We start from the raw sequence: 15,535 nt of genomic DNA, 5'->3' as shown, positions 1-15,535 counted from the left end.
GTTTATTATAACATTCAGGAGAAACCAAATCATTGTCCAATGAAAGAGAAGTTAAATAAATTATACTAAATATTACTAGTCTTTAAAAATGATACTTTCGAGGGGCACCTGGGTGGCTCAGGCGTTAAGCGTCTGCCTTCAGCTCAGGTCATGATCCCAGGGTCCTGGGATCGAGCCCCGCATCGGGCTCCCTGCTCCGCGGGAAGCCTGCTTCTCCCTCTCCCCCTCCCCCTGCTTGTGTTCCCTCTCTCGCTGTCTCTGTGTCAGATAAATAAATAAAATCTTAAAAAAAAAAAAAAGATACTTTCGAAGAAATGATATTCCAAGTAATACACATATTTAATATAAATAGGATAATGTCCAACCAGGAATCAAACAAAATATTCTTTTTACATATTCCAAGTAGGTATACAGAATTCTCTCTTATTTCTTTTTGAGAGAGAGAGATGAGAGACACAGAGAGAGAAAGCGAGCACACACGCGTGAGTGGGAGGGTAGAGGGGCAGGGGAGTTGGGGGGTGGGGGGAGGGTTAGAGGGAGAGGGAGAAAGAGAATCCCAAGCAGGCTCCACGCCCAGTGTGGAGCCTGTCTCAGGGCTCAATCCCACCACCCTGGGATCATGACCTGAGCCGAAATCAAGAGTCTGACGCTTAACTGAGCCACCTGGGCGCCCAGCAGATAATTCTCTTTATACACGCATACTAAGAGGCTAAGTTCAATACCTACTTTGTTTTCACATTACCTAGTGCTGGAGGATAAGATGTGACCAGTGGATGGAGTCCTGCTCCCGACCCTGGCGCTGGGTTTCCAGTGCTTCCCTGGGATACACTGCTATGGGGGTCACTGGCACTTGTGGCATTGTTGCTGGTGCAGGACATCCCACCTCCGGTGTCCGCATCTTCAATATTGCCACCGCTGTTACAGCCAGCCCCACACCCTTTCCTTAACCTAGGAACAAACACCAGAGTAAGCAGCATTACCCCCCGATCACTTCAAGACAGGTGTCTTACTCTATTTCTAGCTATTCTGAATGGTTAATGCTACAAATGTTCATCTTTGAAAGTCTTCATGGCGCAGTCAATATTAGAAACAAAAAAAAGGCAGCTATGTTTTCAAAGAATGGCCTAAGGACTATCCCCCCCGTTACTCTCAATGCCTCAATTCTTCCCAATCTACCTTCACTTTTTATCATCTTTCCCAATCTTTTCATCTTTCCTTAGCCATAATAAACTGCACATAACAAAACTGTACCATTAAGATAGCAATAGGATTCTTGCCAGTGTCTTTTCAGTGCCTCTGAAGTGTGCAACTCCTGAAAACCTAATTTCTGCTGTAGCACACTTGGAAGAGAGCTGCAATCATTTTTCCTTTTCTTTTTTAAATCTAGGGTGACCAACTATCCTGGGTTGCCCACAACTGTCTCAGTTTGGCACTGACAGTCCTGCTTCCCAGGACACTTCTCAGTCCTGCGCAAACCAGGACAGCTGGGCACCTTAATCGCTACACAATTTCTCTCGAGGGAAGAGAACTCAACCTCTTTGATGCAATTCCAGCACAACGGATAATTTTTGAAAAGAAATTTCTTCGAACACCACTGTGGTTTATGTTCTTCTTTCTGTTTGGATAGGGACTGATGTTAAAATGGTGAGACTTTTTTTTTTTTTTTGAGTATGCCTGTTTGAGAGTTTGCCACCCTAATCCCACATTCTGTTTTTCTTAAGTTCTGTTATTTAAGGATCTAAACAAAAGCTTGTAAGAAACTGAAAAGATACTCTATGATTTTTCTTCACTATCTACCAAACTATGATGTTCCTATACTGAACACCATATTTTACCAGACAAAAGGCAGAGAAAAAATTCATGTGCGCACTTGAAGGTATGAGAGATCTGAGGTCGGAGTGAGGACTGGATTGTTAAAATGGCAGTGGTAGCACGAAAGAGTCTCGGCAAGTACGGTGTGCTCCCCCTACTGCTAGAATGGAGTAACACAGAAGGTGAGCAACTTGCTCAAGTGTCCTAGGTTTTTCTCTAATTTGCTGTGTGTTGGCCCACACATCCTAATAGTGGCGCTATGCTGCAATACAGAGTCACAAAAGTTAAAGAAAGGAGAACTATTCAAGATTCTACGAAATGCTGGATCAGTGGTTCTTAACCAGTGTTGTACATGAGATTTATCTAATAAGAGTCTGAAGATAAAAATGCTCAGACTACTTTCTAAAGTTCCTGACAGAATAGGTTTATATTGTGTCATGGCATCTGTATTTTTTCTGTAAGCTTTCCAGGTGATACTCATGCAAACTGCCTCGAGGAAGAGAGTCAGAACACACCATCACTGAAATATGCAACCACATAGCTCACCTGTGCCAGGTTGACACTATGAAGTTTCTGATATTTCCCAAACTGATAGGTCCCCCAAGGACTTCTTTAAGCTGTTCATGGCTGTCAGAGTAAGAAGTTGTCAGGGGTGAGACAAAGATTGGGTAGCCAATAGGCTGATCACAAGAGGAGTTTATCATGTTTCTCAGAGCTTGTTTTGCATTTTGGATGCTACCTCTCTCCGGGTTACGGTTACGTAGAAAAACAAGCTCTTGCTGTTGTCCTGCCCAAAGACCTCGGACGCATTCCTTATTAACCTGAAAACCAGAACACATGGGAATTAGGTGAAGGGGCCAAGAATGAAATTCATATAAACAGAAGAGTATAAATGGGAGGGATACAAAAGACATATGAGAACCAACTGTGAAAAGCAGGAAATAAATACAAGTAGGTCACATTTGAACAGGAGTTCATCAATTTTCCATTGTCACCAGTGGGCTGTTAAATAATAAGCACACGTAGAACTCTTTTCCCTGGTCTGTCTGGTAAAAATATCAAGTTTTCCAAATTAATAATGCACTGAATTTTGTAACTGAGGTAAGAGATATATTTGACAGAAAGGAGCAGTAACAAATATTCAGAGTTAAAAGGATGTTTGTGACTTTGCAGGTTGATTAAATGAAGTAGATAAAAAGTGAATCATTATTAACTATTAAAATAAAATTTCAGAAATTATGTCTCCTAAAGCCATGAGATGTTTAAAAAAGCAAAACAAGGGGAGGTGGGTGGGGGGAAGGGATAACTGGGTGAAGGATTAAGGAGGGCACTGGATGTAATGAGCACTGGGTGTTATATACAACTGGTGAATCACTAAATTCTACCTCTGAAACTAATTAAAAAAAAGACAAACAAAAAAAACAACAAAAAGTACAAGCTGTGGTATTATTTTGCAACCTGGAAATCAAATTAGCAATATAGTGCTGATCTTTTAAGAAGAGATGCTGCCCAGAGAGCATATATAATAGATAAAAGACTGCCAAAACAGAAATAAGCAAAAATTTTAAGACTTTATGGCACATGAGAAAATTTCAGAGGATAGAAAAAATTACAAAATAAATCAAATTAAGTGCTCATAAACAATCAATGCTAATGTCGTATGGTCATTTTTTTTTCTATAAAAAGAGTTTCACTTTTTAAAGTTGGGATAAGGTTATGTAACTTCCATTTTTTTTCCCCAGACACAAATAAATGCTTCAAAAACTTACCTTAATGACCCTGAAGCTCAGGTAGCGTCTATTCAGCATGATGATCTTATATTCATTGGTGCCATCATCCATGACATGCCGCAGAGCAAGAAGGGAGGGAGAGTTGGCAAGGACTGCACTCCGCCATGCAGGGTCCCCTTCATGGGCTATTACGAGGTTCTTTTCATGAGACACAATGGCTTCATAGAGCACAGTAGGGTCATCATACTCATCTGGAGAAGTGAAATGATCCTAAATAGAGAAATAAAAAAATATAAACTTTACAGGAAGAGAAGGACTTCCAGTGGAATGATAAACGCTTCTTCAGTTACTAATCAGTTATTAAATGAAAATTCTGAAAAACTGGTTTAATAGGAGTATTTCATAGCCGCACATATTATTATTGTTGGAGATAAGTCTTAAATTTAACCAGGTTAGGAATTAGCTCATTATTGCCATACTATTTTTTTTTTTTTAAGATTTTACTTATTTGACAGAGAGAGACACAGTGAGAGAGGAAACACAAGCAGTGGGAGTGGGAGGGGGAGAAGCAGGCTTCCCGCTGAGGAGGGAGCCCGATGCGGGACTCAATCCCAGGACCCTGGGATCATGACCTCGGCCGAAGGCAGACACTTAACGATCTGAGCCACCCGGGCGCCCAGTAGTGTTTCTTTTTAACGAGGCATTTTTAACATAAAGCCACATCTCTAGAATGATTCCAATATAGCATTTTATCTCATGTAGTTAAGAAATAAGATTAAGGGTCCTAGTCCTAAAGAAGCTAGTCAAGTCTTCCCTGAGAAATCTCTTGGTCTATGTAACAACCACTCCTGCATTCCACAAGCCATTATTTAATACCTCTCATGTGGGGGATTCTATGGCAGAGAGCATGGATGAAAAAGGAATATGTGGAATCTATCCCCCCTTCAGAAACAGTGCAAATTAATAGGGGATCCAGGACGTATACCCACATAACCATAACACGAGTCTGAACTTCTGAAGTGAGGAGTATACAATCATAGATATTCATAGTTGGGAGGTTGATAAATTTTTACATCCAGGTAAAGTAACTGATTTCTACTCAAGCCAAGTGACCAGACTGTGTGTGATATCTGAGGGGAGATGGGTGAGTGTAAGAAGGCAAGCTCCCCAGTGATGCACCTCCATATCTAGGGACTAGCCTATATGAGAATAACAAAAGTATTCACTATATATGTGAATAATGCTTCATAATGTAAAAAGTTCTGCAACATGTTTTTTCCCTGAACTCTTACAACCTTGCCAAGCAGGTTCAGTACATAATACCGGCATTTTGCAAATATCAAATCTGAAGTTCAAAGAGTCATAGCTGCTTCCTAGGTTTAGAAAGTTAGTAAATGATTAAGCCAGGACTTAGAACACATGTTTAAAGAGAATTTATCATTCTGATTTTTAAAAGTATATGATTACAAATGTTAACTGAAAAACCTGTCAAGTCTAGCTGCTGTGATTAGGGAAAGTTACACAATACAGGTGGTTTTGAATTGGATCTGAAAGAATGAAGACAATGGCAGTGGCTGGAGATAGGCGCTATGCTGGAAAGGGAGAGAGCTCCAGGCAAGACACCCTACAGGGGAGAAGCACAGGTCAGTGAAGAACATACAGGTGATGACAGCCTAAAGTCTCTCTGGGGAATTGGGTTTCTATTACGTTGCCAGGCAGCACTGTGCTAGACACTGGGGAAAGAGTAGTGAGCATGACAGATACAAGCACTGTTCTCATGGAACTTAGGGTCTAGTTAGAAAATACTAAAAAAAAAATTAGAAAACTAGCTTTTAGCCAGACTGTGGAGCATCTCCCCTGTACCTTGTCCAGATTTCTTTTACCAAGCTGGTGCACTCCCCTCTCCAATGCTTTGAGCATTGGTTCTTAACAGCTCACAGTTATTCCCTCCTCTCAGAACTGCCTTCAGTTGATGGAGCTGCCTGGGCAGGAAATGCCAGGGGAGGTTTGTTCCCCACTTGGGTGTGGGGGGCTCAAGGTACACCATGTAACTCCTGGCGATACTGACACTCTAGAACTCACTCTAAACCAGTGGAAGCTAGAATTCAGTTGAAACAGTTTTGCTTAGCTCCTTCCCTGTTCTTTCCTGCTTCCCTCCCTTCCTTACAAATTCCCCTGAGGGCACCCTGTCATCTCTGGCACAGGAATCCTGGACTCCGACTCTGCTTCTAAAGAACGTGGCCTAAACTAGCATTTACAACTTACAATACCTCTGTACATCATACACCGATCCTCCTGACCTTTCTTTTAAATACTGAGCTCACTTTCCTATACCAGCAGATAGCTAGACATCATATGATGCACTCTCCTTTAGGAAACAGTTCCTTTAGGGAAGGAATCCTATCTTCGTATAGTAGCGTTGGTACAATTTTTGAATGGAAAATAAAAGTGCAGACAGACATAACAGTTATACTCTTAATAAAATGGACAAAGTTGGAAATTATTAGGCATGCCAAAATAGAGTATGCTGAATCTTGCTCAAATATTTCTTTTCACTGGGCTTAAGATGGTTGGATGACTACTGTTTTAGAGGCAAAGTATTTGAAACAAGCAGAATGTCCATGAATAGGGAAATGGTTGAATAAACTGTAGTTAAAAATTATATCCTAGGATACTACAGAGCCGTTAAAAATATGGGGTGCCTCTATACGTGCTGACTTAGAAAGTATCCATGTTATACTAAATAGGGGGGAAAAAGCTTGTGTTACAGATCGTTTTATGTAGCACAAAGGAAAATATTTGTACATATGGATGGAAATGTCTATGAACTCAGGAAAATCAGAAAATATATGCATCAAATTACTGGCAGTGACTGCTTCTTGGAAGGGCCATACAATGGTATGGGATGATGGGAATACTCACTCTTGGTTCACGTGAAGCTCACTTCTTAACGTTTTTCATTATTTTTCAAATACAAAGAGAAAATGTTCCCAGTTCTGGGAAAAGTTTTCAAAGGCATTTTAAAAATATACTTGAAAAGTTATAAGCCAATGCACAGGATATATATATTTTTTTAAAAAACGAAACATTCATTTTACATTCACTGACTGCCAAGCCTCATGCTAAGCAATGAAGATATAAAGATTAGTAAAAAATGATCCCTGTCCTCAACCACACACTATAAGATTTTCGTCATATATCACTTATAAGCCAAACTGGACTTTGCTTATTTTATTTTATTTTTAAAGATTTTATTTATTCATTTTAAGAGAGAGAGAGAGACAGCACAAGCAGAGGGAGAAGCAGACTTTCCGCTGAGCAGGGAGCCCGACTCAGGGCTTGATCCCAGGACCTGGAGATATGACCTGAGCTGTAAGGCAGACGCCCAACCACCTGAGCCACCCTGGCGCCCCTGATTAGTTTATTTTAGTTCTAACAACCATGTATCTTCAAAGAGACTAATGAAAAAGGTAAAACAAAGAAGGAGGTAAAGTGTTTTACAAAATGATTAGAGGACAAGAACAGGAGAACATGTGAAAAAGGCAATTTGCTTAATTTCTCTGAGTTCTGAGTCTTCACCTACCAATCTGGGATGAAAACAATTTTCTGGATTGTGGTGGTATTATGGATGTGGGAGCACTAATATGCTGTACAACACTGTACATTTACTAAATATCACACAGATTATGACCATTTTTATTTATAAAGTAAAAACGTAATACAGTCAATTGGAGAATTAAAAAATAAAACAAAACTGTAAAGGAAAAAGCAAAAATTAAAAACACCTACAAGGTGTGCTAAACACACATTATCAAGGACTGTCTGAGAGGCAAGAGTTAAGAGAAATTTTATATTTCTAGCTTTCCGGGAACAAAACCTTTTCTTTACATAAAATAAATTATACCATTTTAAGTGTACAGTTACATGCATTTTGACAAATATGCACACCCATGTAATCACCACCACAATCTAGATCTAAAACTTTCCATCACCCCCAAAAATTCCTTCTTGTCTTTTGGCATTCAATCTCCACATCCTAAGGAATCACTAATCTGCTTTCTGTGGATATAGACTAGTTTGATTTGTTTTAGATTTTATATAAATAAAATCATACAGTATGTACTCTTTTTAAAATGTCTGGCTTCTTCCACTGTGCATAATGTTTGAGATTCATTCATGTTGTGGTATCTAACAATAGTTCATTTCTTTTTACTGCTAAGTAATATTCTATCATGTAGATATACCATAATTAGTATGTTCATCTGTTGATGGACATTTGAGTTGTTTCCAGTTTGGGGCTATTACAACTAAAACCGCTATGCACACATGTGTGTAGACATAGACTTCCATTCTCTTAGGTAATTATCTAGGAGGGGGAATTGCTGGGTTGTATGGAATGTGTATGCATATCCTTTCTTTTAATACATAAGCTTATTGTTACTTTTGTGGGTTGGGTTTTCGTGAGTATATAAATCATGAAATATGTGAGTATAATATAGGAGTATGAACTTTGGAGATTACCAGTACTGATTTACAGATCTTTTCTTGGCCCAAGAGTCAGTCCCTCATGGGCAACCCAACATCTGGCTCAAAACTCAGTTAAGTGGTTGTTTCTGGCTACTATAGGTCGATCTCACCCTCCTCAAAGGTGTATCAGAATTATGGAATTTCTCCAGGCTGCATTTGCGTTCTCTATCTTCCCCCCTGCCACCAGCCCTCCATGGCTCCTGGGTTCCTGATTCCAACTCCTTACCCCCACTGTTTGTCACTGTTGTTGTTAGTCATGGCTAATGAGTGAGCTGTAGTGTGTAGCCCAAGTGTGTTGGGCCAAATATAAGGTAGAGAAACACTGTCACAGGCAATAATGCCATAGCCGAAGGAACATGTAAGGAAATGGACCTGGCAGCAACAGGTAAGAGCACCTGTAGGGAGAGACAGGGGTGAAGACCTAAGGTATCAGAAAATTCCCTGTGCCTCAGTTTCTCCTCTGACAGTTGGAGAGGAAACACCTGTCATAATGTTTAGAATTAACTGAAGATGTCGATCTGGAGCTGTTAGGTAATCATGCTGTATAAACCAGAGTATTTCTTACACAGATATATTAATCAGTACCTCTTAAGAAATTCTAAAGTTTTAAAAACATTTTAATCTAAAGTCATTATCTTTTTCATTTAAACACACTGACTTGGCTCAAAACTGTAAAGGTAGTCTGAAGATAGACAACTCTATTTGTTCCCAAATGTGTATTTTCTCCATGATCCTCAAAATAGTCTTCCATTTTCCACAGAGACTTTCAAATAATATATCCCTTGTCAGTAATCTCCTAAATAAAATGGAACAGTGACTTTATTCTAACAGTTTAGATCACAGTAAAATCACTTGAGGAGTAATTCACCCTTTATTTGGGGGAAAAAAGATTCAAACAGATTTGAGTACAGCAGTTGCATTTTAATGAGGCTTATCATGTGGTCTTTGTCATCAGATCTGACGACTATTGTTCAGTGGAATGATTAGAGTAGCAAGTACCAGTACTTAATTTCCTAATAGAGTCTTGAAATGATCCAGGGCTCTGGATATATATTTTGGGTCCACATTTTAATTTTATTACCCTACTAGGATTATTTAACTAAGGCTAAATCTGTCCTAACCATCCATTATTCTATATAACATGCTACATGAAGCTCATCGCTCAGTAACAGTAGCGCTCACAACCCTCCTGAGATGTTTGTTTACCACACTGCACTGGGAGATGGCTAACATTCCCCTACAGAAGAGGCTTGAATTACAATTATGTGAAATGTGAGGTCAAAACAAGAATTATAAGGGCCAGAGAGCTTTATTTCTAGTCTGTCACTGCTGACAGTTTTCCTCAAGTTCATGTCCAGATCAGTCACTCTGATATTAATATTCACATTTACCCTTAGAAACACAGGTTCAGGCTTCTAAGAGCTAATATCTTGGCATAAATCATGTTTCTCTGTGTTTCATATAATATTTCTCAAAAGGTTCCTAAGAAACGTAATTTGGAAGTCAAATGAAGAAGTGCCATTAAACACCAGTAATGCATTATAATTCTCCTCTTCTTACCTGATGAAGTTTAATGGACATGCGGATTCCCGGGACTACGACTTTCCTTAGCAATTCCATGTCAGCGAAGATCCATTCATCTCGAATTGAAGAAATACGGAAATCTCCCTTAAATAGGGCATGCAATCCATAGAGGAATGACTCTAAATTACTGTTAGGATTGGAGATAAAAATTTACATATTTTGACAAAGAACTTCCATTACACTGATTCTTACATGTGGTTGTGCATCAGAATCATCTGGGAGTGTTTTGCAAATACAGAGTCCAATGACTATACTAATGTTAGAACCCCTGAGTCAGAATCACAAGGGACAGGGGCCCATTGATCTGGGGCCCTTGTTTACGAACCACTATAATAATAAGCCCATGAAAATAAACAACAGACAAAGAGTATATAAGTCACAAAAACTTAAATGGAAAACATGTAGTAATCACAAAAGAAATGTAAAATACATAGTATTTCTTAGTTCTAATTCATTCAGATGCATATGTCAAGAAATCCAGCTTATATTTATACTTCCAAAAATCTAATGTACTTTATTAACTATATTAAAAGCATAAATGCTCTGGACAAAAAAAACCCTACAAGGAAATACGGAAAAATAAAAAGAGGTAACTCATTAGAAAAATAGATGTAAAATGGGAGGAGACCAATCAAACTTTATGGGCGATTATTTTTAAAAATGTCTTAAATCCATTAAATTCTTAGTAGTTACTGCACATGTGTGATTTTTAAAAGCCAGCTATTAACCACTTGGGAGAACTCAACTATGTTCAACAAAAGATCTATAAAAAAACAGTATCAGAAGAGACTTTTGCAATAAATTAGCATAGAATGCTTCCATGAAAAGCTATTTCAGACTTTTCAGATCTACGTTATACAGCTTCTCCTACTCTATTCCTGAAAACAGAAATGCCTTCCTTACCTGGACATATGGTGGGATGCGGTTCCCAAAGCTCTCCGTCCCAGAACGCAAAGTCCATAACAAAGAGTCACCAGAGATGAATCTTTGTCGACATCCAGTGGCTTTAAAAAACAAAGAACATTAGTTATCAGAAAGGTATAAAGGTATTTAACAAATAGGAAGACAGCTAATAAATCAGAGAGGATGAAGAACTCAACTAATACATAATTTCTAGGTCTTTAAATAGTTCTAATGAGAAGAAACTTAACAAATCAGTTTAAAATGAAGTAAGAATGTATATGAGGAGTTTCTTTGAAACCTTTAAATAAAATCTAATGCTTTATAATACTGGAACATACTTAAAAAAAAAAACAAACCTGACTTTTAAGAAGTATTAGGATCTTAGCAAAACATCTCAAAGAAAATACTTAGCGGCATACATCATTACTGATAATGTCTTCTCCTGAAAATACAATATTCTATCTATTAATTAGTTGTTTCTGGACATAAGGTGGAGGCAGGCTATTAGTGACAGCTGCATTAGCCTACTAGCGACTATACCAGAGTAAAGAAAACCAAATTGATGGTTATCTGTGGAATACTGCTTCCCCTCAACCTCTGAATTTCTTTTTAACAAGTGAAGGTTCTCTTACCCAGAAGATGGTCAGAAAGAAGAAGGTCTGGAAAAACTGACCTCATAAAAACAAATGGGGATATTCTTTCCATCTCTGAAAAAATGGACTCAAAGAGTTACAAATAAAGTACAAAACCTCTACCTTCGCTCTTCGGGAAGAGCAATACTCTATCCAGTTGAGGTAAATCACACAGAAACTCTCCCTGGATATGCCAGCCAGTCGATGGTCATAGTCTTCATCAATGTTTGGATTAAATGTTGGGTCCACATCAACATAATTTCGATCTGCACACAGACGTAGTCCTTCCTGCATTGTCTCATTGGCTAGCCACTCCTCCAGTTTAGAAGAAGTTGTAACATAATAAATGATACCCTAAAGGGGGAAAGATAAAAAAAAAAAAAAGCAAAAAACAAAACCCAAGTTACAGTTTGAATTAACTCTAATTCCTCATTAAATAAATTCCAACAGTTTATACTGATTGTATAACTAAAAAATATTTTATTCTAGCTCAATACCCTAAGAATACATTTTAGGAATGCTGTAAAAATATACCTCAGGCCTTTCTGGATGAACAGTTATTTTACTTTAAAAGTCACAACCATAAATTCATCAAGACAAATTCAAAACAATTCTATTGATCTTACAGCTTTTGAATTTAGGACATTTTAAGAGAGAGAAAAACTTTACTGTGATGCATTTCTCATAGAAAGTTATTAAATCATCTTGTGATGCTAGGTCAAGTTACAGAAATAGAATAGTAAAGCAACAGAAATATACCTACTTAGAACCAGAGATAGAAAATGCCATATACACACAGAGACACAGAGCATGTAAAAATTGCAAAATCACTCTATTTAGCTTCCTGAGGTTGGGTTTAACCAACCATTAATTATAAGACTAACATTCATCCCAATCAGCACAAATAAAGTGGTACATAGAGGTAGTAACACAGATATGGAAAATCCAGATATGGGTCACTAAAATTTAGCATACATTTCCCTCTTCAAAATACTGGCTTTGCCTGCAAGCTGCCAAATCATAGCTTGCTGTAATCTTGTAATATCTTCAGCAAAAAGAGAACACCTGTATAGTAAAGAATTAACCTTGCCCAAGAGAGGTTTGGTCTTTGCCCTTGGGTGCTGGGAGGTAACTTCTATTCCCTTGGAATGTCTTGCCTCTTAAGAGTCTTTTTTCCCCATGAGCTTACAGCCATGACCTCTGGAGGAGCTGGAAACTAAGGCTGGCCATGAGGGCAGTAAACCACATCAAGGAGACTAGACTCCAATAAAAACTCTACACACCAAGGCTCAGGTGAGCTTCTCTGGTTGACAACAGTCTGTGAGTACTGTCACACATTGTTGCTGGGAGAAATGGGCATTATCTGCACAACTGCACTCACAGAAGACAACTGGAAGCTCATGCCTTGGTGTCTCTGGACCCTGCCCTATATGCCTCTTCCCTTGGCTGATTTTAATCTGTATCCTTCCACCGTAATAAATCCTAACCATGAGTGTAACGGCTTTGCTGAGTTTTGTGAGTCCTTCTGGCAAATTACTGAACCAGAGAGTAGTCCGTGGGGACCCAAAATTGCAGCTGGTGCTACAAGTGAGGGTGGTTTTGGGGACCTTCCAAATCTTGCAATACTTTTATTCAGGTTATTGAAAGCAGTGCAAAGCAGTGGTTAATAGCAAGGGCTCAGGAGCTGGACAAGCCTAGATTTTAAATCCCTAACTCCACTTGCTAAGTAGAGGACACTGGGCAGGTAACTTCTGATTCTTGTTTACTTGCAAAACAGAGATGTAATATTCCTTCAGAAAACTGAGTAAGACATAATATGTATACATATGCGTATGCGTATTCCTTGCCCCAGTACCTAAAACATATAATCTACATATGGTAGCTATTATTCATGAACAAATGAAGTAAGTTCCACTAAAGAAAGATAGAGCAATACCTTAGTAGGTATACTTCACTGACTTAACGAATACTAGGGAATTTTTTTTTTTTTTAAAGATTTTATTTATTTGAGAGAGAGAGTGAGAGAGAGAAAGAGCACAAGAGTGGGGAGCGGAAGAGGGAGAAGCAGACTCCCTGCTGAGCAGCACAATGTGGGACTCGATCCCGGGACTCCAGGATCATGACCTGAGCCGAAGGCAGTCGCTTAACCAACTGAGCCACCCAGGCGCCCCCCCCCCTTTTTTTTTTTTTAAAGATTTTATTTATTTATTTGAGACAGAGAGAATGAGAGACAGAGAGCATGAGAGGGAGGAGGGTCAGAGGGAGAAGCAGACTCCCTGCCGAGCAGGGAGCCCGATGCGGGACTCGATCCTGGGACTCCAGGATCATGACCTGAGCCGAAGGCAGTCGCTTAACCAACTGAGCCACCCAGGCGCCCCCCCCCCTTTTTTTTTTTTAATAGACTCCTGCTGGGCATGGAGCCCAAAGAGGGGCCGAAATTCATGACCTAAGATCGAGACCTGAGCTGAGATCAAGAGTAAGACACTTAACCGACTGAGCCACCCAGGCACCCCAATACTAGAGAATTTGTATCACTACTTAGAAGCAAAGCACAAGTATATTAAAAAAAAAAAGTCTTTTCCAAGAAGAACTCAGTACTGTCAGAAGATCTACCTGGGCACACACCCTTACCTTGACATAGTAAGTGGTGAGGACTTTCCGAAGATCAAAGACTTGAAGCATAGAGGCAGCGCTATTGTCAGTGATACTATAACCCTCCAGAATATATTTAGTGACTATCACTTCCCAAGCTAGCCAGCGCTGGCTAAATGCAGCATTAAATGAAAGCACATGAGGAATATGGCCAGGTTCACAACAGCAAAACCCTTCATCTTCTTCAACGCCTTCAGTAATGGCCTCCACTTCCCGTTGTTGACAGTAAGTACCTTAAAGAGAGAGAGACACTACTGCATATAAAGGAGAGAAAAAACCATATGAAGTAGAAAACGATGCTTCAAAGACACAAGAAATTTAGGGGAGGGGGGAAAACACCTTTTATAGCAATTGAAAGTGATTGATTTGCCTTGGAATGTCCACTAACAAACTACAGGAAGCTCCAGAAACTAGGCATATTATATATTCACTTCCTGCAGAATCACAACATGAATTAGCACATTAAAGGTTCTGAAAATCTGTGCAGTTGCCTTCTTAATTCCATTTACTGATCCCAAACTTTTCAAATTTGGGTTCACAATTGCATTCATATCAAATGAAGGCCAATGAGTAAAGGGACATCTCATGACGGTTTGAGTTCATTCAATAAGGGAAGAGTGGATTTAGAAGTGAATCACTGCAGGGCACACAATATAGACAGACATGTAGAACTCAAAAGAATGTGGGCTCTATTTATCAGTACCATGTCCATGTGGCAAGCAGAAATATTATATACATATATTTGGATATATAAACTGTAATGGTTCATGATAATTTTATCTTAAATCCATAATTACTTTTTGTTGCCAATTCCAACAGTAATTGGATAAAATTACATTATTAGCAATTTGAAGCTTACCTGCTGATAAAGTTTCAATTAGGTATAGCTCTGATTATTCAACACTAGCAAACAATTCTTTGAAGTTACATTCTTTTATACAAGATATCAAACAGACATTCTCTGCATTAGTGTTACTGAAGTAAAAATACAAAATCAGAATAAATACAGAATTACACCCACAGCAATCTAGTGCCAGTAAAATATCATCTGTCACATTAATATTTATTTTGTTCTATGGCCTTGCTTCCACTTAATTAGCAAATTCCTTATATTCTGTAAGGACTATAAGGGTATTACACTTAATTTTATAAATGCACATATTTAGGTTATATTTTAATAACTTATATGGACTTCAAAATTTTTTTTCCTTTAAAGAGAACATATACAATCCATGTTTGAAAAACACTGCTTTTTTTTTTTTAATATTTTATTTATTTATTTGAGAGAGAATACGAGTGAGGGAAAGGGCAGAGAGAGGGAGAAGCAGACTCCCCGATGAGCAGGGAACCTGATGCGAGGCTTGATCCCAGGACCCCGGGATCATGACCTGAGCCAAAGGCAGACGCTTAACCGACTGAGCCACCCAGGCACCCCTGAAAAACGCTGCTTTGAGAGAAAATGATGCCATGAAAACTAGCCCCAGGTGGTAGTGGTGCTATAAAAGAGAGGCAGAAGAGGTAGGCTGGGCCGGGCTAATGAGCTGTATTGTGTAGCACTCTAGAACTCTCAACAACTCTATGATTTCATTTCTTGTTTGATTACATTGTTGAGCACTTCCAGAACAATTTCACACAGTGGTGAAAAGAAAAACCCTGGCATGGGCGCCTGAGTGGCTCAGTCGTTAAGCGTCTGCC

The 15,535-nt window shown here is 38.9% G+C and overlaps 1 protein-coding gene across 13 annotated transcripts in view; it reads right to left on the bottom strand.

Annotated features, from left to right (window-relative positions):
• PCNX1 (pecanex 1) overlaps positions 1–15,535 on the bottom strand; it is a 353,336-nt gene that overhangs the window by 196,291 nt on the left and 141,510 nt on the right. For all 13 annotated transcript variants that reach the window (XR_010405241.1, XR_010405239.1, XR_010405240.1 and 10 more), the window contains 7 exons: positions 13,820–14,073; positions 11,312–11,542; positions 10,557–10,657; positions 9,630–9,780; positions 3,582–3,812; positions 2,359–2,633; positions 743–948 (listed from right to left, as the gene is read on the bottom strand). Coding sequence is in view for 9 of the 13 variants with exons in the window: in XM_064571268.1 (XP_064427338.1) it covers positions 743–948; positions 2,359–2,633; positions 3,582–3,812; positions 9,630–9,780; positions 10,557–10,657; positions 11,312–11,542; positions 13,820–14,073 (1,449 nt within the window). In the remaining 4 variants the exon portion in view is untranslated. The remainder of the gene's footprint in view (positions 1–742; positions 949–2,358; positions 2,634–3,581; positions 3,813–9,629; positions 9,781–10,556; positions 10,658–11,311; positions 11,543–13,819; positions 14,074–15,535) is intronic.

Source organism: Mirounga angustirostris, unplaced genomic scaffold (assembly GCF_029215605.1).
Source record: "Mirounga angustirostris isolate CCGP_5_RB_7025 unplaced genomic scaffold, mMirAng1.0.hap1 SCAF_9, whole genome shotgun sequence".
Classification (NCBI taxonomy): domain Eukaryota; kingdom Metazoa; phylum Chordata; class Mammalia; order Carnivora; family Phocidae; genus Mirounga; species Mirounga angustirostris.
The sequence above is the reverse complement of the archived record's forward strand: the minus strand, read 5'-3'. Positions and strand labels throughout refer to the sequence as shown.